The following is a 26,870-nucleotide window of genomic DNA, read 5'->3' as shown; positions in this document are numbered from 1 at the left end:
ATTAAAAATCTAAGGCAGCAACTGATGTTTTGAATGTTTTGAATTGTGTTTGGCTGCTGCACAGCTTCCAGGATCAGGGTGAACAGGTTTTTATCATTCCAGTGGGAAACAAAGAGGTATATTTGTCTAGAAACAGGCTCCAATGAGCACTTCCAGGGAAGGATTAGTCTCAGGATTTGTTTTTGAGTGGAGAGGTTTTTCTTGGCTTGCTGATCATCAAATATCCATCTCTGAAAGACTAATGTGATACCTAGATCCCTTCAGATGACGGTGAGCAGAGGCTGTTAGTAGTGTTTATGTACTGGTGTTTATGTGATATCAGCTGTGTGCTTTATGTGTGTTGTGTGTGTCAACATTCCCAGTCTTTATTTCACTTAGTTGGCCTTAGATTTCTTTGGAGAAGTGAAATGTCTTCTTTTGTTCAGAACTAACTGTCTGTTCTGTTGAAATCTAATAATGACAAGCTTGTGAACATCTATTCTGCGCAGTGAACTCCTGTCCAGAAGGGTGCAGTGTTTTACAGCTAGTCTAATTCAATAAAACAAAACTACATGCATTTACCAGAAGAACACTGTTTTGGCTGTGCTTCAACTCTGTACGGATAAATATATGTTTATCCTACTTTACCCATGAAGAGACACACCACTTCTTTGAGGATAAACTCAAGCACTACAACAATAATGACGTGGTCTTCTTAACAGATAATGCATTGCAGTGAACTCTGATAGAGAACTACATATGGCAGTTTATCTGTTCAATAAAACACCTTACTCCCCTGTTGAGTGATAAAACGCCATCCTCTCCATCATTTAAAATCCCTCAGTGCTCTTCATCTCCCGAAGCCAAGCCCATGTTGATTCTTGTTTTATTACAGGCGCTGTCACATAACCTAACCCCTGTCACTAACTAACCCCTGTCACTTACTAAGTCTTGTCACTAACAAACCCCTGTCACTAACTAACCCCTGTCACTAACTAACCCCTGTCACTAACTAACCCCTGTCACTTACTAAGTCTTGTCACTAACAAACCCCTGTCACTAACTAACCCCTGTCACTAACTAACCCCTGTCACTTACTAACCCATGTCACTTACTAACCCCTGTCACTAACAAACCCTTATCACTAACAAACCCCTGTCACTGACTAACCCCTGTCACTGACTAACCCCTGTCACTAACTAACCCCTGTCACTAACAAACCCTTATCACTAACAAACCCCTGTCACTAACTAACCCCTGTCACTTACTAACCCATGTCACTTACTAACCCCTGTCACTAACAAACCCTTATCACTAACAAACCCCTGTCACTAACTAACCCCTGTCACTGACTAACCCCTGTCACTAACTAACCGCTGTCACTAACTAACCCCTGTCACTAACTAACCCCTGTCACTAACAAACTCCTGTCACTTACTAACCCCTGCAACTAACAAACCCCTGTCACTAACTAACCCCTGTCACTAACTAACTCCTGTCACTGACTAACCCATGCCACTAACTAACCCCTGTCACTTACTAACCCCCATCACTTACTAACCCCCTTTACTTACTAACCCCTGTCACTAACTAACTCTTGTCACTTACTAACCCCTGTCACTAACAAACTCTTGTCACTTACTAACCCCTGCCACTTACTAACTCATGTCACTTACTAACCTCTGTCACTAACTAACCTCTGTCACTAACTAACCTCTGTCACTAACTAACCCATGCCACTAACTAACCCCTGTCACTAACAAACCCCTGTCACTAACTAACCCCCGTCACTTACTAACCCCTGTCACTAACAGACCCCTGTCACTTACTAACCCCTGTCACTAACAAACCCCTGTCACTAACTAACACCCATCACTAACAAACCCCTGTCACTAACTAACCTCTGTCACTATCTAACCCCTGTCACTAACAAACCCTTGTCACTAACTAACCCCTGTCACTAAAATAGCAACTGCTGTGTAGTAACATTTTAATTAATCATATGATACAATGCAGTTATTGTGTGTATGCAAGTTTTTACATTATATTCATTTTAAAACACCTGCATGTTATTACAGCTTTATTCATTTTGAAGTATATTTGTTGACCTTCTCATTATAAACCTACCAGAAAACCCTTCCGTTATCACCTCGATACCAGCACTAGTGTTTCACAACACAGCCTCAGCACAATGAGCACATTCTAACCTGATCCAATCCAGTTAACCACAGTGCAAACCAACATTTACACAAATAATATGGGCTTTGTTTTAATGTTAAACTGAAATGAACAATAGCTTATGATCATGTTTTCCAGCATGATTTGAGATTGATCCATCTGTGCTAAGATTGGCTTGTTTAATCAGTGACCTAGACATAATCCAGAATCTCAGATATTCCTTTGTTTTCAGGTTTAAATTGAAACTTCCATATTTTCAAGGTGGATTCAGACTTTTGGACCCACTGTGTAATATATCTCAAGACTTAATCTCAGCGGGCACTTGAAGGAAATAATTCTGTCTTGGGGTTTCAGATTGAGGAGCAAACTTCTGCAACATACTGTGACAACATTGAATATTTTGTGTGTGTGTGTGTGTGTGTGTGTGTGTGTGTGTGTGTGTGTGTGTGTGTGTGTGTGTGTGTGTGTGTTGTTGTGTATAAAGGGGCGTGGTTCAATTCTAGGGGCACGGCTCTCTCTCTAACACTCACACACACACACGGGCGTGAGATAAAAAGCTGTGTCCCTCCAAAACAACAGAGTGACAACAATCACTAGGGACAGGAAACTGTGCCACCCTTCCAGGTCCGAGAGAGAGAGAGAGAGGGAGAGGGAGAGAGGGTCAGGAGCCTTCCACTTGAGCTGGGAACAGAGCGGATAACAGAGCTCAGGTTTCTTCAACAAAAGACCAGAGTCACCTGAAAGGAAGAGAGACATTCCTGCACCTGAGGTAGAGCGGCCCTTCAGCGGTATAACCCAAGAGAGAGAGAGAGAGAGAGAGAGAGAGAGAGAGAGAGAGAGAGAGGGAGAGAGAGAGGGAGAGGGAGAGGGAGAGGGAGAGGTGAAGGCAGCGGGTGCCCAAAACCACTGGCGTCGGTTCGCCTCCACTCTTGCTCTTTAACGGTGTGTGTGTGTGCAGTTAGTCCTGGCGCTGCGTTCATGCAGGATCCGCTCACGTGTGTGTGTGTGTGTGTGTGTTTAGGATAATGTGGCACTGTTCCTGAAAGGCTGTGAGGAGTTAGGTTTGACGGGATCGCAGCTGTTTGATCCTGGAGATCTACAGGACACCTCCACAAGCACCAACAAGTAAGAAGAACCGAGTGTTTGTGTGTGTGTTTGTGTGTGAGTGTTTGTTTACTTGGAAACACTGTATTTTTCTAAGACGTTGCTATAATTTCTTATGTCGTAATGTGTGATTTGAACAGTGGAGCTCTATAAAAACTCTCTGATATTTTGGTTTCTAGTGCAAAACAAACTCATTAAAACTGGTCGATGTTTTAAGATTTTCTCATATCATTTGCTGGATATATTTACTCAGATAATATCTGGTGTCTTCTTTGAGGATTTTAACCATTGTAGCCTAAATATTTGTATAGATGTTTATTGGAAATTGATCTAATAAGTCTCGTTTGTTTAGTGAATAATTTCGCACATATGCAGATTTAATGGAGAACAAAACCAGGGCTCTCAGTTTGAACTAATATTTCTCACGCCGTTCTTCTAAAAGCAGATTGTCTGATGTTAGTGACACTAAATGAATGAGAGAATGTCATACACTTTGTTTTTGGTGGTAGGCTTTTTGTATTTTTTAACATTCCCCACCCTTTCTCTGACCCTTAAAGGGATAGTTCACATTTCATTATGTAAATGTTCTATTGTCAACTCATGATCACAAAGGACAACAAAACCTGTAACAGTAAATTCCTCTAGGAACACGTAGAAGAATCACAGGGAGAAGCTCAGGAAATAACCAGCCATAACATGAACAACACCAGACCATGAAATTATGGAAACACAGCTTAAAGAGAGAGAGAGTAATCAACTGAGCATTTGTTATTTATTTAAGCTAGTTTTCACCATGTTGCTAAAAAAAGTTAATTGCAACTTTTTATCCAACAATTCCCCCCCCCCACTATTTCAAAGTTTAGATATATTAAACTCTGAGGGAAAAGAGTCAGATTTGCGAGATATAATCTCATTGGCCCGGTTCTCTGAGATATCAGAATTGCCCATCAAAGAACCCAAATCAGTCGACCACTATATAATCAGATTTACAGGTGCTGGATAATTAGAATATCATCAAAAAGTTGATTTATTTCACTAATTCCATTCAAAAAGTGAAACTTGTATATTATATTAATTCATTACACACAGATTGATATAAGATAAATAAATCAACAGTTTGATGATATCCTAATTATATGACCAGCACCTGTATATATAACAATCAGTGCCTGGAGCGGCTCGGTACTCGACAACTAGATAAACATGTCCACGACTTCAATGGGGCTCTCATCTTCTGTTTCGCTTGTGTTGTGTTGTTTTTGTCATGGCCACTCCGGGCCGATAGTGAACAGAGGGTGTTTGTCCCATCTCAGCTCATAATCCGTCAGGCATGAGGAGGCATTTCTGAGACGGCACTGAAACTCCTGTAAATCACAGAGATCACCGCTTACAGGACTGGTTCTGTCAAACTGAGCGGACAAGAGAGATCGACTTACATTCCTCCTCTGTGTGTGTGTGTGTGTGTGTGTGTGTGTGTGTGTGTGTGTGTGTGTGTGTGTGTGTGTGTGTGGGGGCTTGTTTTTTGCGAAATATCAGGACACACATGTGTATAATGCCATGGGTATGACACAGGTATTACAGGAGAGGGTGAAATATGAGGACATTACCCATGGCCCCACTTTACAAAAGGCTTATAAATCACACAGGAGGAGTTTTTTTTTTTCTTTTTTTTGAGAAGGTAAAAATAAGCTGATATATACACAGATCTGGCATAACATTATGACAAATGAGGTGAATAATACTGATGATCTCTCCTGTTAGTGGGTGGGATGTATTAGGCAGCAAGTGAACATTTTGTCCTCAGAGTTGATGTGTGTGAAGCAGGAGAAATGGGCAAGCGTAAGGATTTGAGCGAGTTTGGCCAGATTGTGACGGCTAGACGACTGGGTCAGAGCATCTCCAAAACTGCAGCTCTTGTGGGCTGTTCCCGGTCTGCAGTGGTCAGTATCTATCAAAAGTGCTCCAAGGAAGGAACAGTGGAGAACCGGCCACAGGGTCATGGGCAGCCAAGGCTCATTGATGACCGTGGGGAGCGAAGGCTGGCCCGTGGGGTCCGATCAAACAGACGAGCTACTGGAGCTCAAACTGCTCCAGAAGTTAATGCTGGTTCTGATAGAAAGCTGTCAGAATACACAGAGCAGCTCAGTTTGAGGCGTATGGAGCGGCATAGGGTGACCTCTGACCCCTGACCCCGCCGAAAGCACCAACAGTGGCACGTGAGCATCAGAACTGGACCACGGAGCAATGGAAGAAGCTGGCCTGGTCTGAGGAATCAAGTGTTCTTCTACATCACGTGGATGGCCGGGTGTGTGTGTGTGTGGCTTACCTGGGGAACACATGGCCCCAGGATGCACTATGGGATATCACTCTTTCCACTGGATCGCAGATGAATCCGTGAGATGAGCGCAGAACTGAAGTATGTAGATTCTCTTCTCGTTGATGGAAACAGTGAAGGCTTTATGACAGATGAAGAGAGACGGACAGAAGGTGCGATCAGAAGGATGATCTAATACGTGCTGGAATTACAGGAGGAGTGCTTACAAAAACAGACACTCTGATCCTCTATCTAGCCATCTCTCTCTCACGCCCTGTGTTTTCTCTATCTTCATAGCCGTTTTCTTTTTATAAGGTATATTAGAGAATAGAAACTGAAATGCCTGGGCCGGTCAGAGGTCCAGAGTTTACATTTTTACCAGGTTTCACCAAACCAGTGTTATTCAGTCTGGATGCTTTGGATGTGTGTGTGTGTGTGTGTGTGTGTGTGTGTGTGTGTGTGTGTGTGTGTGTGTGTGTGTGTGTGTGTGTGTGTGTGTGTGTGTGTGTGTGTGTGTGTGTGTGTGTGAAAGAGAGAAGTGTAGATTGTGGGTTGTCTCGCCGGTTTTATTTGTTTTCTTATGTTGATTGATGGATTGAGTCTCTCTCTCTCTCTCTCTCTCTCTCTCTCTCTCTCTCTCTCTCTCTCTCTCTCTCTCTCTCTCTCTCTCTCTCTCTCTCTCTCTCAGGGCTTCAGACAACAATAAGAAGTTAAAGCATGTAAGTCAGATCTCCACTGAAGACTGGAGTAATGATGATAAATTCAGGAATAAGTGAGACTGTCCTGTACGGATCGTGAGATGTTTGGCTGTTCCTTCAGGTTCTGATCACACTCTATTGGCTGGGCCGAGCGGCCAATAGCAGCGCTTCTTACAGCGGGCCCACCCTGGACCTGCAGGAGTTCGAGGAACTGCTGTCACAGATGAGAAGGGTACACACACACACACACACACACACACACACACCACCACACAGATCAATGTCAGCATGTGTGTTAGTTTGTCATCAATCCTCAAATCTAGAGACAGTGGGACTCTTTTGACTTAAGGATTTCATGGGACTTTTGTCCTGATTATTGCATCCATGTTTGTGATGGCCAGATCAGACTAGCGAGGAGCAACTGAGAAACCTCATAAAATGAGCTAAAACACTCCACATATGGGGACAACCCTTAGAAACACACACACAGGCACTTCACATGGGCAAACACTACTTACATTCTTCAGCAAATATAAAGCAAGCTGAGCCGGATTTGGGCCGATTCTCAGAGAAAAACACTCCACCCCTGTCCATCATTCCTGAGGTCATTTCTGGACGAGGGTGTTTCTTCAGATGATCTTTTGCAGATCTTCAGGGAACACACACTCACACATACACATGCACACACACACACACACGTCAGTGCACCAGATCACAAACACACACCTGATCTGGAGCTGGAGACGAAGCTCTTTATCTCTTTATCACACTGGTTCAATCCGCAGCAATGATGTCAGTGCACTGCAATCTGACATGTGTCGTTTGCATGAGAAGTGTTTCTCCATCTGGTCAGATAGTCTCGATCAAACACTGATCTGGGGTCAGTCAGACTCTAATAAAAGGCTGAGAAGAGCTGACTCGAGCTGGGCTGCTTTAATCAGAACTGCCAGAGCAACACTCTTATATAAACCTCACACACTCTGCCACAACTGCTAAAAAAGTATGCTCTATACCCATTCCTAATATTGTGTTTGCTGACCTACCTCTGACGGACTAATATATATATATAGTCTCACAGTCATGTCGTTCCAAACCCGCAAGTCTTTCATTCATCTTCGGAACACAAATGAAGATATTTTTGATGTAATCTAAGAGATTTATGTCCCTCCATAGGCTCCGGCACTTCAAAACTAATCCATATGAGTGGTTTAGTACAGATATTCTGAAGAGACACGATCACTTTACAGTATATGATGGACAGGTTGAAATTCCCCTTTTATTCTCCACAATGAGTCTTCACAAATGACAGTGCAGATCTGTTCATATTTAATCCCTTTTGGATACTAGTGAGTTCTATTTTCATCAAGCCAAAAGCAGTCACAAGAAAGAGTCAGTGTGTGGAAATAAATGAGAAATCTAATAATGTTTTTGTTCACAATCGAAACACCCCTTTCAGAAACCTCAAAGGGAAAGTTCACCCAAATATTATCCTGTAATCCGAGCAAGTCATCCTATGTGTATATTCCTTTCTCCTTTCAGCCGAATACAAAGATAGTTATATTAAAACAATGTCCTGGCTAATCCAGACTTTATTATGGCAGTGAATGGTACCTGGGAATCGCAAAAAAGTGCACCGCTCCATCATAAAAGTGCTCTAAGGGTTAATAAAGGCTTTCTGAAGCCAAGACAAATGTCCATATTTATAACTTTATTAGCGATATTCACTGGCTTACGGTAACGGCTGTATGTGAGTCAAGTTCTGCCGGAAGAGTGAACCCTTTGGCTCTAACCGTGTGTGTGTGTGTCCGTGTGTGTGTGTGTGTCAGGAAGCGGAGGACAGGGACAGCGGGTACATGGACTGCTGTGATTCGGAGCGCAGTGACTCTCTCTCTCCGCCGAGACACACTCGAGACGACTCCTTCGACAGCCTGGACTCCATCGGCTCACGCTGCCATCAAACCCCCTCGCCCGACAGCCGGCTCGCCCGCGGATACAGCGATGGTGAGACACACACACACACTCAGCTATATTCTCAAACAAGAAATAGATTCAAATTCATCAAGCAATGAACATCTTGAGTAATGGGATTAAAGGTATAGTTGACCCTTAAATGAGCCTGATGTTGGTCTGCTGACCCCTCAGGCCATCATAGTGTGTGTGTTTCTTCAGGAGAACACAAATGAAGATTTTTAACTCAGCCGTTGCTCGTATAATGCATGTCAATGGGGTGTGTTTCTATTAGAGTAAAACACACAGACATACGAATCCAAGGCAAGGCAAGGCAAGTTTATTTGTATAGCACATTTCATACCCAATGGCAATTCAAAGTGCTTTACAAAGAAATTAATTAAAACAGTGGTAACAAATGCATGAGAAAAAAGAATACCATATGGAGGAATAAAAAATGTAAATCAAGCATAGTTAAAACAGTTGTAAAGATAATAATAATAATAAAACATAATTATAATAATAAAAAAAGAAAAGAAAGAAAATAATCCATATTAAACCCTGAGGGTCGTGGAGACACATTGACAGAAACACAACAGTATTTGTGTTATTATATACCTCATATCAGACGAATCTCATCTAGTGTTCCCAGAGCCATTACTTACGGTTGAGTAGGGTCAAAATATCAGCCCGATCATGGATATATTTATGTAGATTCCTCATTAGTGCATGCACGGAATCTAAAGAGGCATCTATGTGTGTGTGTGTGTATGTATATATATATATATATATATATATATATATATATATATATATATATATATATATAGAAGATTGTGTCAGATCGTGAATTTTGACCTCAATCACCGGAAGTAATGGCGTTGGGAACACTAGATGAGATTCGTCTGATATGAGGTAAAAATAACACATATGTTGTGTTTCTGTCAGAAAGCGATCGTTTCGTGTCTTAAGACATCAATGTATCTCCACGAGCCTCAGGGTTTAATATGGATTTGTATGTCTGTGTGTGTTTTACTCTCATAGAAATACACCCCATTGACATGCATTATACGAGCAGCGGCAGAGTTAGACATCTTCATTTGTGTTCTCCTGAAGAAACAAACACACCTATGATGCCCTGAGGGGTCAGCAGATAAACATCACAGACTCATTTATGGTGAACTGTCCCTTTAAGCGAAACGCAGAATTTCGTCCCTTTAAGCGAAATTCTGTTTCATTGCATTTTACACGGCTGATCAAATGTCAGATGTGTCAATGTTCATGGCTGTAACTCGAATCAGATTGTTAGGTGTTGTGATTATGTTGTTATGAAAACACAGACTGAAGATGGCTACACTCGGTCGAGGATTACAGAAATGTATCTAAGTTCTAGTGCAACAAAAAAAAAGTCTCCTTTAAAGTTGTCCAGATGAAGTCCTTAGCAATACATATTACAACTAATAAGACTTTTATGATATATTTACAATAGGACATACCCGTGAGATTATGACTGGCGTTGGGCTCCAGGGTCACATTTATGCATGATAAACACAGTGTTAATAATTCCTCTTCCCACCGGTATTCTCTTGAGTCGGTTGAGCCGATGTCATATCAGGGCAGGGGGCGTGGCTTGTCATTGCTCCGCCCATGAGGAGGGGCCATGTCTAAATGTTTACACAGTTAAAAACAGATGAATCTGCTGACATATGTAATAGAGAATCCAGTCTGTGTGTTTTAAAGTGTAATGTAATGCCTTATTCATCTGCACATCACGCGGCTTTGATCCGTGCGGTTTCAGCGAAGGTTTCTGTTGATCAGACTGCCGTCGTCATGGTTACAGGCTTATTAGGACATTTCCTAATAAAATGTAGAGAGAGGAGCACATCAGATCATTGCTGCACTTATAATAATATATAGCGGGATAATAAAAGAAGAAAAGGGAGACGACGGCACAAGAATAACTTATTCAGAAGTTTCACTTTCTCATTTGGCACAAACCGTGTTTATCCATTCTGTAGATTAACCCACGATTAATGAAGTCTGGGTCTTATTTTCTGTGGCCTTGTGTCATTTTGTTCATATGTCACAGTCAGAGAAACACAGAGTTTAATTGATTAATGCAGTCTGGAATAATGTACAGTAGAGTTTAATTGATTAATGCAGTCTGGAATAATGTACAGTAGAGTTTAATTGATTAATGCAGTCTGGAATAATGTACAGTAGAGTTTAATTGATTAATGCAGTCTGGAATAATGTACAGTAGAGTTTAATTGATTAATGCAGTCTGGAATAATGTACAGTAGAGTTTAATTGTATGTACAGCTTTTGACACAAACAACAAACAACATGGAAAGTGCTTCCTCCATTTTAAAGGTTGATTTTAAACCTCTGTTTGTGTTGTGTTGTACTATAAGCATAACTCAAGTGCTTCGTTACAGTATTTGCATATCAGGACAGACGTTCAGCTCAGATCTGGGTGTAGTTTCTTTCTTCATATGCAAACATTCATGCAAATACACACACACACACACACACACACACACACACACACACACACACACACACACACACACACACACACACACACACACACACACACACACACACACATGTATACACAAACACACATTCTCTCACAACATTAATGTTTTAAACATCCTCATATCAGAGTCCACTGCACCCGTGGGTTGAGTGAAAGTCAAACTCAGAACAGCCTGAGAATAAACAGAGGAAAACACATTTCTCCAGTCTGAACCCTTTATTTCATCTAGAGACCCAACCTCAGTTTCCCACCAATCCATCTGTGTCCCTAGAGCTGCTGGAGAAGATTCAGTGTTAGTATTAGATTGTTCTTGTCCAGAGAAATTGGGAGGGAGAGCCAGAGGCTTTATCCCAGAATGCAGTGCTCAGTAATGCCAGGAGACAGAAGAGGGACCAAAGTCATTTCCGTTAAATACAACCACAAATCAGAAAAAGTTGGGACAGTTTGGAAAACGAAAATAAAAAAAGAAAGTAGTGATTTCTAAATTTACTTTGACTTGTTTTTCATTGCAGACAATATGAACACAAAATATTTCATGTTTTGTCTGGTCAACTTCATGTCATTTGTAAATATGCATCCTTTCCTGTCATTCAGACCTGCAACACATTTCAAAAAAAGTTAGGACAGGAGCAATTTAGGGCTAGTAATGAGGTAAAAGGGTTAAATAATGATGTGATTTGAAACAGGTGATGTCAACAGGTGATTGAAATTATGATTTGGTACAAAAGCAGCATCCAAGAAAGATCTAATCCTTTAGGAGCAAAGATGGGCCGAGGATCGCCAGTTTGCCAACAAATACGTGAGAAAATTATTGAAATGTTTAAAAACAATGTTCCTCAAAGAAAGATAGGAAGAGATTTGGATATTTCACGTTCAACAGTGCATAACATAATTACAAGATTCAAGGAATCTGGAGGAATTTCAGTGCGTAAAGGACAAGGCCGCAAGCCTAAGCTGAACAACCGTGATCTCCGATCCCTCAGGCGGCACTGCATCAAGAATCGTCATTCATCTAGAAGCGATATCACCACATGGGCTCAGGACTACTTTGGCAAACCTTTGTCAAGTACCACAATACGTAGTTACATCCACAAATGCCAGTTAAAACTGTACTGTGCCAAAAGGAAGCCTTATGTTAACAGTGTCCAGAAGCGCCGTCGACTTCTCTGGGCTCGGAGGCATCTGGGATGGACCATCACACAGTGGAAATGTGTACTGTGGTCAGATGAATCAGTATTTCAGGTATTTTTTGGGAGGAATGGATGTCGTGTGCTCCGGACCAAAGAAGAAAAGGATCATCCAGACTGTTACCAGCAACAAGTCCAAAAGCCAGAGTCTGTCATGGTATGGGGTTGTGTCAGTGCCCTTGGCAAAGGTAACTTGCACTTCTGTGGAGGCACCATTAATGCTGAACAGTACATAGAGATTTTGGAGCATAATATGCTGCCTTCAAGAAGATATCTTTTCCAGGGACATCCATGCATATTTCAACAAGACAATGCAAAACCACATTCTGCACACATTACAAAGTCCTGGCTGCGGAGGAAGAGGGTACGGGTACTTGACTGGCCTGCCTGCAGTCCCGACCTGTCTCCAATAGAGAATGTGTGGCCCATTTTGAAGCGCAAAATGCGACAACGAAGACCCCGTACTGTTGCCCACCTTAAGACTTGTTTGCAGGAAGAATGGGACAAAATTACACCTGAAACACTTCATCACTTGGTGTCTTCAGTCCCTAAACATCTTTTAAGTGTTGTGAAAAGGAATGGCAACATTACAAAGTGGTAAATGCTTTACTGTCCCAACTTTTTTTGAAATGTGTTGCAGGTCTGAATGACAGGAAAGGATGCATATTTACAAATGACATGAAGTTGACCAGACAAAACATGAACTATTTTGTGTTCATATTGTCTGCAATGAAATACAAGTCAAAGTAATTTTAGAAATCACTTCTTTTTTATTTTATTTGCACATTCCATACTGTCCCAACTTTTTCTGATTTGGAGTTGTACGTCTGACAAAGATGATTGACCATTAGCATACAATTAGATAAGAGCAGAACATGTACTACATATTTTATTAATGTTCTTAATGGAACTAGTGATCAACCGATATTGTTTTTTTTTTATTGCTGATACTGATTATTTGCATGTTTGTGTGCCGATAACCGGTGTATAGAGCCGATATTTACTTATTGTGTTATTTCTGTTTTTTTTTTTTTTACAATTATAGCAACAGCATCGAACTGAACTGTTTAAGCACTTTATTTTTTGCAATTTCATTCCCTTACACACAGAACAAAAGACACTAACATTAATAAATAGAAAGAGTGCGTATATATATATATATATATATATATATATATATATATATATATATATATATATATATATATATATATATATATATATTGCAAAGTTTTTAATGCAGAATAAATGTAATTAAATAAAGTATAATGTTTTCAAATGGAGAACATAAATAAATTACGTTAAGTTACATCTTTATTGTGACATGACGGATTACCACCATAACTACATAGCTAGCATCTCTTAACATCTTATTTGTGCATTACTGTTAGGTTAAATAAAGTATATTAATTAAGGGATGCAAGTCATTTTACCTTTGAACACTGTTGATCATCTCCCCTCAGTCCTTTAATGGTGGGCGTGTACGCAGTTCTAACAAACATCCACAAGATGGCGCCATTTATTAGTTAAACCGATATTACAAAACCGATACCTGATTATGGTAAAATGCTTAAATATCGGGAAATCGATATATCGGTTGATCACTAAACATAACAGCATAATTTGAAAGAAATGACAGTCCTGACTGTGGACAGGTGGAGCTGGGGATGGAGGAGGGTAGTCATCTCCTGAGCAGAGATAAAGGACCTTATGTAGGCTTGACTGATGTGACCTGATACTATACACTTGATACCTTAAAGATCTAGTTTGTCATTCCAGTGCAAGGAAAAATAACGGTTAATATCGCCAAGACACCAAATATCTCATGATCTAATACATGATATCATACACATGTCATGTTTCAGTTGTGATTTAAACTGCACCAGATGCTCCTCATCTTCTATTACTCAGTAAAACCGATCCTGTTGATATAAGCCAGTGGTGTGAGTTTGAGCAAACTCAGTTTCTGCACATTAAACTGGGATAAGAAAAAGTACTTGAACATCAAAAAATTGGTTTAACACATGTGCAAGTGCTCAGACGAGTTTTAAAGTGTGCACTCGCTACTATTTCTTCCCTGTGGCACTGTTAAATGTCATGCATTTGGGCTGCATGCGCTGTTAGCGTGACATTAAACACATGAACAGGCTTTATGCTGTAATACGAAGCTAATTGTGTCGTTCTTTTAAAGGGCAAGAGCCTACATTACTGAGCGTCTGCCATTTTTCACATGACGTGTATAGCACTCTCATTTTTGCATATGTTGACATTTGAAGGATTTACCAAACAAGTGACAGATCTATAAATGGTTCTGGAGGATGTTTATGTGAGGATTTGAAGCACACATGGGATTATAACTTGGCTGTATATAAAGTTATTTTATAATGTCACTCTTCTCATAAATTGATTTAAACGGGATATACCAAGAGCGGTTAACGTTTTAATAAGATGTCTATAAAAACTTTACTAGTTACAACAGAATGTACATAGCATGAGAAAAAGGTCTTTTGGTCAGAATACTTGGACAGTTTTTCAATCATATTGGGTATGAAGTGTGGAAAGTGTTGCTGTTTCTTACACTTGATCTGAACCCGAGATTGATTGTGCTGGAGTTCATGAACATGAACAAGCAGTATATATATATGCCTTTTTTAGACATTTGTATAGTTTATTATTAAAGGTACACTATGTAACTTTTTCTTGTTTAACTCTTCCCCTCCATTGATGTAATTTTCTGACTTTTATTGTTTTCACTGTTAAGGGTTCGGTAAGGGACGCTATGGCACATCTTCTGAAAGAGTACAGAATCTCCCAATCAAAACACATATGAAGAAGAAGCAGAAACAAGCAATCTCATATGTAATCATATGCATATTTAAAATAACGCAATCATCAACATCATAACGGCATATAAATCAAAATGGCCTAATGTTACTGAGTGAAACATGGACCCAGGACGAGCTCTAGGACTATCGCTTTGGTGTTGTTGATGGGCTCAATCTACTCCATCTGTGTTTGATCATCGCTCTGAAACACATCTGGATGGACTCTTTGACAAAAAATATATTTCTCAGCTTTTTACTAAAAATTAGCTGTTTCTATGAAACACACCCACATTCAAGTGTTGATAAAATAATGCATAAACCTAGAATATAATCTTTTAAGCGCTCTGTTTATTCTTTTGATATATTGCATGTTCAGATATTCATACAACAATATATCCGGGGGCTATGAAACGTTTGTAAAAATGATCAAAGATACTGTCAGGGAAAGAATTTACATCTACATGTAAAGAGTTAAAATTAACAAAACTTAAATAATAAGCAAGCTAGAAAGATTAACACAAATAAAACAGCTCGTAATAAAACAAGAATCAACATGGGCTTGGCTTTAAGAGACGATGAGAACTGATGGATTTGAAGTGTTCAAGAGGTCACTGGAAAGCATTATCTGTTGTGAAGCTCATGTCATTATTGTTGTTGTAGCTGTGCTGAAGTTTCTCAAGGAAGTAGCCCTCAATATAGGCAATGCAAACACAACCATATGTGTATGAGACTGCACAATGAACATAAGAAAAGCAAGAACTTAAGTAGTGCAGATACCAACTAAACACAGCTGAACCTAAAGAAATGATGACGTGTGACCATGGAGACAGAAGACAGGTGGGAACTCAAAGGAATGAATGAAAAACAAACTAAAGGTCCATGAAAACAAAACCAAGAATGAACATTACTGATCTTAACTGTCACAAACATCTTCGGCTTGTCAGCGCGAGATCCTTTCCATCAGAACTGGTTATATCTCTTAAGCCCAATAGTCAAAGTTTTATGAGCAGTAGGATGAACATATTCATCCGCTCAGAGCCGAAGCACAAACAAAACAATGTTCTTCTTCTAAATGCATGCAGTTACATGCAGTAACTTTAAAAGAAGCACATACAATAATACAGCAACAGGTTTTGTCCAGTGCAAGCCTTCATAAAGGGACTTGTGAAATATAATGTTCACCCAAAACACTAATGGATGCCTGACCCTCTGCTGCACTGCTCCACGATCACACCACATTTACCAAAACAGTAATGAATGACTAGTTGAGAAGTGCAGACGTCTGCTACTTTTGCTCTGCGGTCTCAGGAGTCAAATATAAACTTAGATATTTCTCATCAAGTTCTATAAAGACCAAGCTAAGTGAGCTATTCTATCAACATTGTTTTTATAGCTGCTCTGTACTGCTTTTAAGACAACAATCCGAGACAAAATAGTTGGGAAAGATGTTATGTGAAAGCCTGTGAAACATTTCCTTTCCCTGCAGTCATGTGTCAGTGCCGTCTCACAGTGTGTATTTATTGCTGATGTCAGGAGTTGTGTGATGTGACATACTCCATCAATCATCTTCGTGACTGGTGTGTGTGTATGTGTGTAGCCCTGAGCCACAGAAGCTGTCGAACTGACCGCAGGACACGTGTGGAGCAGCTTGCCCGGGAATGTGGCCGCAGATGGGAGGTCAATGTTGATCCAGCCTTTAGCTCTGGCAGATCAGTTCCACAAAGACTAGAGGACTTTGAGACAATAATCTACTCAAACATCAGGTCCTCAAAACATTCTGCCTCAGTCCTCTCAGTGCAGCCATGGGCTGAAGTGGTTTTCTGGCTGTTCGTACTCCAGAGTGCTTGAGATAATGTTTTGAGTGGCAGACATTGAACTGCCATCAAGTCCAGTCCAGAAAACACACATTTTTTCATTTTCTTTTTAAAAGCCTTTTAGGCTAGACTAGGAAAACCCATCCTGATCTGCCGGCGATTAGATTTCGCCCTTCAACTCGTGAACAAATCGCAGACTGGCTTATCCACCTGGCACGCTATTGGCGGGTTTAGAGAAGTGATGGGTCGTTGAACACGCCTCTTGTGGTCTGATTGGTTGAAGGACTATCCAGTTGCATACAGAGTCATTTGAATATTCTGGTTGGTCATGCCTCTTCTGGCCTGATTGGTGGAAGGACTATCCAATTGCGTAGAGTCATTTGAATTATTCTCGTTGCTCACACCTCTTGTGGTCTGATTGGTTGAAGGACTATCCAATTGCATAGAGTCATTTGAATTATGCTTGTTGATCACGTATCTTGTCCTCTGATTGGTTGAAGGACTATCCGATTGCATAGAGTCATTTGAACAATGCCCGTTGATCACGCCTCTAGTGCAGTAGAAAATACAGAGCAGACTCCCCAGACCAATGTTCAACCTTAAATTAAGCTTGGTCTGGTGATAGCCAGACAACTTATCCGCACCAAAACCAAATAAACTACATTCCCCTTTCCCCTGTCAGAGCTTCTATATTTACTGCAAGTTGAGTTTCATTAATTCCCTCTGAATGTCCCACTGCAGGCCGTGGCAGCGACTCGGAGTGCGACACCCCCCAGAGGAAGATGCCAGATGTGCGTAAGGATGACATGCTGGTGCGGAGAACGTCCTGCAGCGAGCCGCGGATCGCCGTTCCTTTCAACCAGTACCTGCCCAACAAGGCTAACCAGGGAGCGTACATCCCCGCGCCAGTGCGGCGTCCGCGGGCAGACAGAGACGACAACTGCAAGAGCTGGAGCAACTCCACCTCACCTGTGGGAGGAGAGCGGCCTTTCAGGTAAATCTGACCGCAGTAACTCCACCTCACCTGTAGGAGGAGAGCGGCCTTTCAGGTAAATCTGACCGCAGTAACTCCACCTCACCTGTAAGAAGAGAGCAGCCTTTCAGGTAAATCTGACCGCAGACACTGGTGTGATGAGGAAGCTCTGGATTCACCATCGGGAGTGATGGTTTCATGTGCATACAATGACTCGCTACCATTTCATGTCTGTAAGGCCAACAAGCATTTTAAGTTGTTTAATGAGGAAAAATCTAGCAAAACTTCTTCGTGTTCAGAGAGTTAAATAAATCGCGAAAGTGTACAGTATATCGTGTGTAAAAAGTGTAAAAAGAATCTAGTGGATTTTATTAAGACTCATTGAAAATAGTTGCCTAGAAATCTAGACACACCCTAGCGGCAGCAAATATAATCTGCTGCGAGTATCGTCTAGCAACTCTCAATACACGTCTTTGCTGTAAAAACCAAACTCTGATCAGGCCAATCACATCGTGTATAGAGTCAGTGGGCGGGGCTTAGCATAATGACGGCAAAGTTGCGCTTGCGTGCTACTAGTAAGAAGCTAGCGAACGGTGGTCTTTCGAATCAGCTTTGACCGGGACTCTGGAAGACATGGAGTTAAGCTTTTCTTTGAGCAGAACAAAGAACAAAGAACGGCACTGAAGTCATTCTTAAGAAGGGAAGATGTGTTCAGAGTTTTGCCGACCGGATACAGCGAAAGTTTAATCTTCACATGTTTACTAGCTTCAACTAGCTCCGCTTCACCTTCGTTGCTCTGGTTGGTGTAGCGCTATCCTATCGCGTGCAGAGGGAGTTTGACAGACATCCGTTTATCCGCCCCTCAGATTGAGCCGTCAATGGGGAGTTTCCAGACCAAACATCTTGATGTGGGTCTGGCTTGTCAGGCTATAAAAATAGCATATTTTTTTAATGATAATTGTTATTTAGACTAAGCGAAATCAACGTATTTTCTTAGCGATAGATGATATTTACACTAAGTGCAAATAGGTGTAGATTGTACTTACTAAGTGAAAACAGTGATATATTCTATTTACAATATATAAACTTACAGTTCATTGTAATATAAATAATAATTACATGTAATTTGTACTTTATTTTGACAGATACATACTGTTTGCACCTCAGTATTGTTGTACGTTAACAGGATGCAATAATATTTTCTTATGTTTTATTGATCAGGCGTTTGGATTCAGAGATCAGCTCTGAGAACAACTTCTGTCAGGGTTTTGCTTCTTATTCTGGAAAAAATCAGCACATTATTATCACTTTTTTACCTCTGTTAAAACTCTCTGCGACGAAACCCCAACCCTCTGAAGTTTTATACATAATAAAATAAACAGATAAATAAATAAATAAAGCAGCACTCATTTGAGCTGCCAGGATATTTATGGGAAGTGTTTCGAGATGGTCTGTCTTAACACAGTTTGCCAAAGATCCTGAAATCCCACTCCATCCTCATAAGACAGGATTTAAACTTCATTGGTAAATGATGACCAGTTAAGGGAAGAATGGCCGTGTCTTATTATGTTTTGCATTGGTTTTGTAGTGTGAAGGTTTGAGAGGGTGTCTGATTTGATCCAGATGTGATCCAGGCTCTGATCCAGAACAGCCTTCAGATCCAGAACCATGCTAATGTAGCAGTGTTAATCCCCCATAAGTGTGTGTTCTGTGTAATATTTGTGAGTGTTTTCAGTGCTGTTTATATTTATGTCCTTGTTTATTGTTTGGAATGGCATACTAAGATGCTAGTGTTTCTGTAGTATGCAGTTCATTTACTGTATCCCACCATGACCCGCTTTAACTTACATTCAAAATGTGCTGATGTTTATCATCCACTGCACATTATTTACTTATTATAATAGTTGTCAGTGTTCAGCACGATATATTGTCACTGAGTGGAAAACACACATGATGTAATTTTCTTTTCTTTTTGTCCCTCCTCTCTGTGGTAAACCCTTCCCTTCCCATTGCCCTCTCCTGTCCCCTTCCTCCCATCGCATGTTCCTGGCCGTTGTGTTCTCATGTCTGTTGTTTTTGTGGGTGTGTCACTGTTGTTGTGTGATTTTAGTGGGAGTGAACCCCTTTCGCTAGACTCGCCCTCTGTGCTAACAGGAAGTGATGTAGAGTCTCAGTTTATAGACAGTGACTCTGAGCAGCCCAGAGCGTCTCCTCAAGACGAGCTCATTCCTGTGAATCCACAACGCAGTGACCCTCAGATTAGACCCCCCCTCCACCCTTCTGTGCCCCACCCACCCTTCCGTCAGGAGATGGAGGAGAGCGATGAACGGGCCGCTTCCTGCCAGACTCCTCCAAACCCCACGGATCCGCTTCAGATGTCCCAAAATCAGACGGCAGGAAATGACATCAGGTGCCCAGTTGCCCCTCCACCAACACACTCACGACTACTGCACTCATACACTCATCCATCCATCCATCCATCCATCCATCCATCCATCCATCCATCCATCCATCCATCCATCTATCTATCTATCTATCTATCTATCTATCTATCTATCTATCTATCTATCTATCTATCTATCTATCTATCTATCTATCTATCTATCTATCTATCTATCTATCTATTCATCCTTTTTCTATCTATCTATCTATCTATCTATCTATCTATCTATCTATCTATCTGTCTGTCTGTCTGTCTGTCTGTCTGTCTGTCTGTCTGTCTGTCTGTCTGTCTGTCTATCTATCTATTTATTCATCCTTTTTCTGTCTGTATGTCTGTCTGTCTGTCTGTATATCTATCTATCTATCTATCTATCTATCTATCTATCTATCTATCTATCTATCTATCTATCTATCTATCTATCTATCTATCTATCTATCTATCCATTCATCCATCGTCTGTCTGTCCATCCATCGATCCCTCTCTATCCATATATCATTTTTTCTATCCATTCATCAATCTATCCATTGTCTATCCATCCATCCATCCATCCATCCATCCATCCATCCATCCATCCATCCATCCATCCATCCATCCATCCATCCATCCATCCATCCATCCATCCATCCAATTTTAGCAGATGAATTGGTGGTATTTGTCTTTGTAATCCTAAAGTGTAGTAATGTTGTCTGAATCAGCTCACTCCACCTGGCCCTGTTATATAGAGACACTTCACTTCTCAGTCCGTTCCCAGTGGATAAAGTCCAGTCTCAACTTGCATTTTCCCCATCACATTATGGGAGTAAAATGGGTTTTGAATTCTGTTTCATGTTGTCTCCAAATCCCTTTTTTATATAAGAATACAAATATGTGTAATGGTCCAGTGGGATCTCGTGTTATGTTCACTGGAGCGTCTGACGATGAATGCAGCTTCTGTTCCTTTGATGTCCCGTTCAGAAGCCGTCTAACCGCCAGAGCTTGAGTCTGTCCTCCTGAGAGGAGGCTCGTATTGTTTTTGGGATCAGCACTGAAGATCTGAGGGGGAAACAGACTTTATTTATGTTCTTTTGCTCATATATTTGGAGCTGGCTTTCCGGGGAGGTCCGAGTGCTGTTGTAGGGTAGCCTGGGCGCTGGAGGGCCGCTCTTGGCACATTTGCTCTGACTGTCAGGTGGAACGAGAGCCAGACGAGTTTGGGTTTCAGTCTCACGCCAGGCATCTGCTGTTTATAATGTTTGGGCTTGATGTAGGTCAACATGACTGAGCTTCAATGACACTCCACGGAAAGCCTTTGGGTCGGAGAGCTCAGGTCTGCATGGAGGAATGAGACAGGGTGGTCCCTGAAACCCTTCAGCAGATCCGCTGGCTTTAAACAGAAAAAACAGCTCTTATTGCAGAGTTAATACACCACAAGGGCAGTAAAGACAAATCATAAGAACAGAATGAGTCCGGGGACAGAGGGTTCACTAAAACAACTGACAGTCATTTTTCTTATTTCTTGATTAAACTCTCAATCAGATTTGCCAGTGTATATAATTAAACATAACTGTTCACCCAGAAATTACAATTCTGTCGTTCCACACTTGCATGACTTTCTTCTGTGAAGCGTAAAAGAAGATTTTCTGAAGAAATGTTTTTGTCGCCAAAACTGTTTGGTTACCAACATTCAGAGAAGTTAGAATACAGTCCGGTTTGGAGCAAGATGAGGAAGAGCTAATGATGACTGCAAAAAAAAAAAAGAAAGCTTTTTTTATTTAGTATTTTTATCTTGTTTCCCATCTAAATATCAAAAAAAAAATATTCAATCAAGATGCATTTACTAAAGTAGTAAAATTACAGATATTTTTTCTTGTTTTCTTTTTTTTTTTTTTTTTTTTCTTGTCCCAAACAGACACAAGATTATTTTTCTCACCCCATTGGCAGATTGGTTTGCTTGTTTTAACCAAAAACTCACTTCATTTAGATTTTATTTTCCAGAAAGCAAGAAAACAAATCTTATGTAATTTTACTACTTTAGTAAATGCATCATGATTTAAGATGTTTTTGATATTTGGACTGGAAACAAGACAAAAATACTAAATAAGAAAAGCATTTTTTGCAGTGTTAGAAAAGCACACATAGGAGAACACATGCTGAGTACGAATACAGAATACAGGAGAGTACGAAAGACTTTTGATGCCTTTTATTTGGTCTGGAAGAACTCAACCAATCATCATGAACGTTGATCATTTTCGGTTACAGATTTAAAGCAGCACTGATGCAAAGTTATCGTACACACTTATTATTTTGCTTTGTCATGTTTTATAATGTGTTTTATCCAGAGTATTTACACAATAATGGGCCACACGCCTTCATTATTGACCAAAGGATGGAAGTTTTCTCAAAAATACATAAATAATTATTTTGGAATCTGAATATTATTATCTGATTGTTTGGAAAACCTTTCATAATGCCAGTGAATGACAACAGTAGGTGTTCACAGACTTGCACAAAAATCAAATACGGAGGAAAGGCTCTGAGTTCTTTCCCATTGTCCGACACAAGAAAACAGGCGACCCACCCAGAGGAAGACGGGGAATGTGCAGGTTTCCTGTGTTCATGAACTGAGCTGAACTGACAACAGGAGCTGCAGAATAACAGAAAGAGCTGCTTAACCCTGAGCTTTAGGGGCTTCTAGAAACAAAACAAGTATTCAGCTTGATTCAACTGATGCTTAGCATGACGTGTGCAAAATACACAAAGTAGTATCAGGACAATATCTTTCATTCTGCAGATTTTAGCTTGTCCAGGAAATACAAAAGTGAACCGCAATAGAATTAAACACCTGGAAATAAAGCAACACAGAGCAAAGGTAGTCATTGGACAGTCCTGTATTGTTCACACAGCCAATGTGCAGAGGTTTTTAGAAACGGTTCATCACATGAGCTTATGCGACACGCCAACTCTGACTCAACCAATGGCGCGTGTTTGGGGGCGGGGCTTTGTTGACTGGACTAATGGCAGGAGGAGGGTGTGTTGACACTAGTGGCTCAGAAACCACTTGACCTTAGAAGAACTGCAGACTTTCTTCCCTCAAGACTAGTGCGGGGCAGCATCTGAAGACATGTGGTCACTCTACTGTACTTCATATCAATATTATTATATATCAGTGTCGTTCTTTTTTCCTCAATACTGTGGGATGGGAATACATCCATGCTGCGTAATGAGTATTTGGTTACTTTGATGCGACTTGCTTATCAACTATATTATTATTATTATCAATTATTATAAATTAATATTATTTATATTTATATAATAAATGCATTTACAAAATCATTTTCTTGTGGTTTAGACAGTATTATTCTCCACAATCCTGTTTTTTTGTTGTTGTTTGCATTAATTAATCTGTCGATGAACAGAATAAATCTGCAGCTGATATTTATAAAGCATCTAAAATCATTGATCTGTTATCTTTGGCTTGTTTCACTAACACTACTACACAGATGTTTTTCACTATTCAGAATATCTTAGAATTGAGTTTCTGATTGAAGGATGGAGGAAAGGGAGCTTGCATTTACGTTTAGAGAGGGTTTGTGTAATATGATCTGTAAAGGTTCCATGGTTTCAGGAGCTGAAATGAGTCCGCTTGGTGTCAATATAAACAGCACTACACAGGTAAAGGAGACGAGCTTGTTGACAGAACCTGAGCCGGAGGTTCTCTGGAAATGTAGTCGTGTTTGTCTGTTTGTTCTGAGTTCATCAGTACTCACTTCTGTCATTAGAGATGAGGGTGAGAGTCACAAACCTGTCCATCTCTTAAGAGTTGTAGATGAGCTTGAATGGGCTGTATGTGGACTTCAGAAAGCCTTGTTATTAGCACACCGGCTCACGTAACACACAAGAGACGGAAGCTCAGATATACTCACGGTCAAGGTATTTTCCCTTCTTTGTTTAGAAGTAAAATGAATTTGAGGTCACACTTTAGTTTAGGGTCCAATCATCTCTATAACTAACTATACATCTCTATAACTATACATCTATGTAACTAACTAACTTTTGCCTAAATAAACTCACGATTAATATTATTAATAGTACGGTCCAGTAGTTTAGGTATTGGATAGGATTAATGGGTGTAGAATATGATCATTCATAATAAAGCTTTAATATGTGCTTTATACGTACGAATAAACAGCCGATATCCTAATGTTAATAAGCAACTAGTTAATAGTGAGAATTGGAGCCTAAACTAAAGATTGCAGTGAGAAACAGTTAACAAACATATCACACACTAATGAGAGCAACGGTTAGATGAATATGTGAATATGTGCTGCACGCTTTCCTTTTAATTACAAAATAAACACAGCAGAAATGAGAGAACTGCCGTTCAGAAAGCATCCGATCACAAACTCACCGGGATCATGTCGACAGATGAGCTCATTAAAGTTACACTGACATGATAGTTTGATTTTAAAGTATATTTGAGACTGGATGGATGGATGGATGGATGGATGGATGGATGGATGGATGGATGGATGGATGGATAGATAGATAGATAGATAGATAGATAGATAGATAGATAGATAGATAGATAGATAGATAGATAGATAGATAGATAGATAGATAGATAGATAGATAGATAGATAGATAGATCAAATCTGAATCAAAGTATACTTTCTTTCTTTTTTGAATGGCATTCTTCTGGTTATTTTTCTGTGGAAGAGCAGCTGAAGTGGGATCCGTGCCGGGACAGGTGTAGGATTTGTGGTTGATCTGGTTGTGACATGTTGTTGTGATGTCCAGTGTGTGTCCGTACACTGAGAGAGCAGACAGGAAGTGCAGTGTGTTGTGCTGTATGTGACATGAGAAACTAATGTTAAATCATCGGTCACGGCCTGAGGAGAGAATCCAGCTGAGCGAGCTGTGACCTGTTGGGAATCTCTGCGTGTTGTTTTGATTTCAGTTATTATGATAAGATTATCAAAGAAAGCCTTGCTCGTACTTGCTTACGTTACAGCTGGGATCTTTCTAATGTTTTCCAAACACGGCTCTTTATAATTCTAATATATTTTTAAATGTTAATTATTCATGTGATGCCAGAGAGGATTTTTATGAACATTCCAACATACATTTTATTTTCCAGGATTCTTTAATAAATGGAAATTCAAAAGAACAGCATTTATTAGAAATACAATCTTTTGTAACATTATAAATGACCATACTGTCAATTCTGATCAATTTTATTCATTCTTGTTGAATAAAATGACACTTTAAAACACACACACCCAAACTTTGAATGATAGATACATAATAATTGAGTTAAGGCCGTTCTCCTTGAGCGATTAAAAACACACCCAGAAAATATTCACAGTCAACAATTAAAAAGTAATAATGCTAACACTTTATTTTACAGTGACATTCTTAAATGTTACATGTGCTTATTAGAGTAATAACAGTAAATGTATGTATAATTACATGTAGTTAATCAATATTGCTCTGTACTAAAATGTATAGATAGAGCTCTGAGAGGCTCTTTTTATGCCCAATCATGTTGCCAATTGACCTTATAATTTGCTAATTGGTCCTGAATTAATCCTTATATGTACATTTAACTTTTCCGGCCTCTTATTGCTACCTGTCCCAACTTTTTTAGGAATGTGTAGCTCTCATGAAATCCAAATTGAGCCAATATTTGGCATGACATTTCAAAATATCTCCCTTTCAACATTGAATATGTTATCTATATTCTATTGTGAATAAAATATACGTTTATGAGAGTGTGTGTGTGTGTGTGTTTGTGTAATACACAACTACAGATTCACTCATCACCCGCTCAACACAGTCTGAACCGTGTGTGTGTGTGTGTGTGTGTGTGTGTGTGTGTGTACTTAAGTATCTTATCTTGCCAGAGCCGGAGCCATAGCTGTGTTCTCAGTGAGTCTCTGTGTTTCCTTTGGGCTCTTCTTCTGGACGGATTCACCACGAGCCATATTTACATTCATGAGGAATACTTCAGGCTTTATAATTGGTTTGTTTTTTGGGTGGCCTGTGTTTTCAGTGTCTGTGTGTTTCTTGTGGTAAGACCGCAGGCCGTGCTTTCACTGACACACATCCAGCGCTTTTCACTCTCTCTCTTTCATGTTCTCCACTTCTTTCTGACGTTTTGATAAGTGCAGTAAGTGGTGAATTTAATGAGGCTATGAAATATGGGTTAGACGTTCCCATTGGTATTGGGGTTAGTTAGATAAACTCTGAAACTAAAGCCAGACTGTTTTATTATATGCTCTTGTGTGTATGAATGGGTGTTTTATTAGCCAGCATCCACACAGAATGTAAGCCAGCTGAACGTGTGTGAGGATTGTGTGGTGACTGATGCAAACTAGCAGAGCGCGTGTGTATTAACCTGATAAGCGTCACGAGGACGTGCTGAAACTCTCTTTGCTTAAATTAGCTCAAAATTACTATCAGATGTAAGTAATTACCTTGACAAACTATACATCATTAAAAAGATCTAAGACTAAAGTTTAATTTTGTTACCTCTGTTTTATTCTCAAAGTCTTATAATGACCGTAATGTGTTAATATGTGCCAGGAGTTATGAATATGATCTTGGGCGTCGCTACCTTTTGATTGTAATATGCGCGTCATTTGCTCCCATTCATAAAATACTCCTCTTTGGTCGTCATGAAGACACTCGACAAAACAACTTCCCTCAGGGCTTTTACTTCAAATGTGTGCAGATGTGGAGAAATATTGATAGATTCTCACATGTTTGAGTCAAATTTCTATACAGAGAAGTATTATTTATTCAATCTTTATCCAAAATCCGCGGATGTGTGATTATGAGCGCAGTATACTGTGATATGCTGTGTTTTCAATTCATTCTGGCAGCCG

The 26,870-nt window shown here is 40.1% G+C and overlaps 1 protein-coding gene across 11 annotated transcripts in view; it reads left to right on the top strand.

Moving 5' to 3' along the window:
* The window catches only part of limch1b (LIM and calponin homology domains 1b), a 100,969-nt gene that overhangs the window by 40,225 nt on the left and 33,874 nt on the right, over positions 1–26,870 (top strand). For 8 of the 11 annotated variants that reach the window (XR_010908299.1, XR_010908298.1, XM_067456740.1 and 5 more), the window contains exons 4-9: positions 3,179–3,282; positions 6,264–6,294; positions 6,395–6,505; positions 8,100–8,274; positions 17,330–17,582; positions 19,672–19,971. Coding sequence is in view for 9 of the 11 variants with exons in the window: in XM_067456740.1 (XP_067312841.1) it covers positions 3,179–3,282; positions 6,264–6,294; positions 6,395–6,505; positions 8,100–8,274; positions 17,330–17,582; positions 19,672–19,971 (974 nt within the window). In the remaining 2 variants the exon portion in view is untranslated. The remainder of the gene's footprint in view (positions 1–3,178; positions 3,283–6,263; positions 6,295–6,394; positions 6,506–8,099; positions 8,275–17,329; positions 17,583–19,671; positions 19,972–26,870) is intronic. The other 3 variants (XM_067456748.1, XM_067456746.1, XM_067456745.1) reach the window with 1 other exon arrangement.

This window comes from Pseudorasbora parva, chromosome 11, assembly GCF_024679245.1.
Source record: "Pseudorasbora parva isolate DD20220531a chromosome 11, ASM2467924v1, whole genome shotgun sequence".
Lineage (NCBI taxonomy): Eukaryota > Metazoa > Chordata > Actinopteri > Cypriniformes > Gobionidae > Pseudorasbora > Pseudorasbora parva.
Note: the sequence above shows the minus strand (reverse complement) of the source record. Positions and strands in the feature narration are given on the sequence as shown.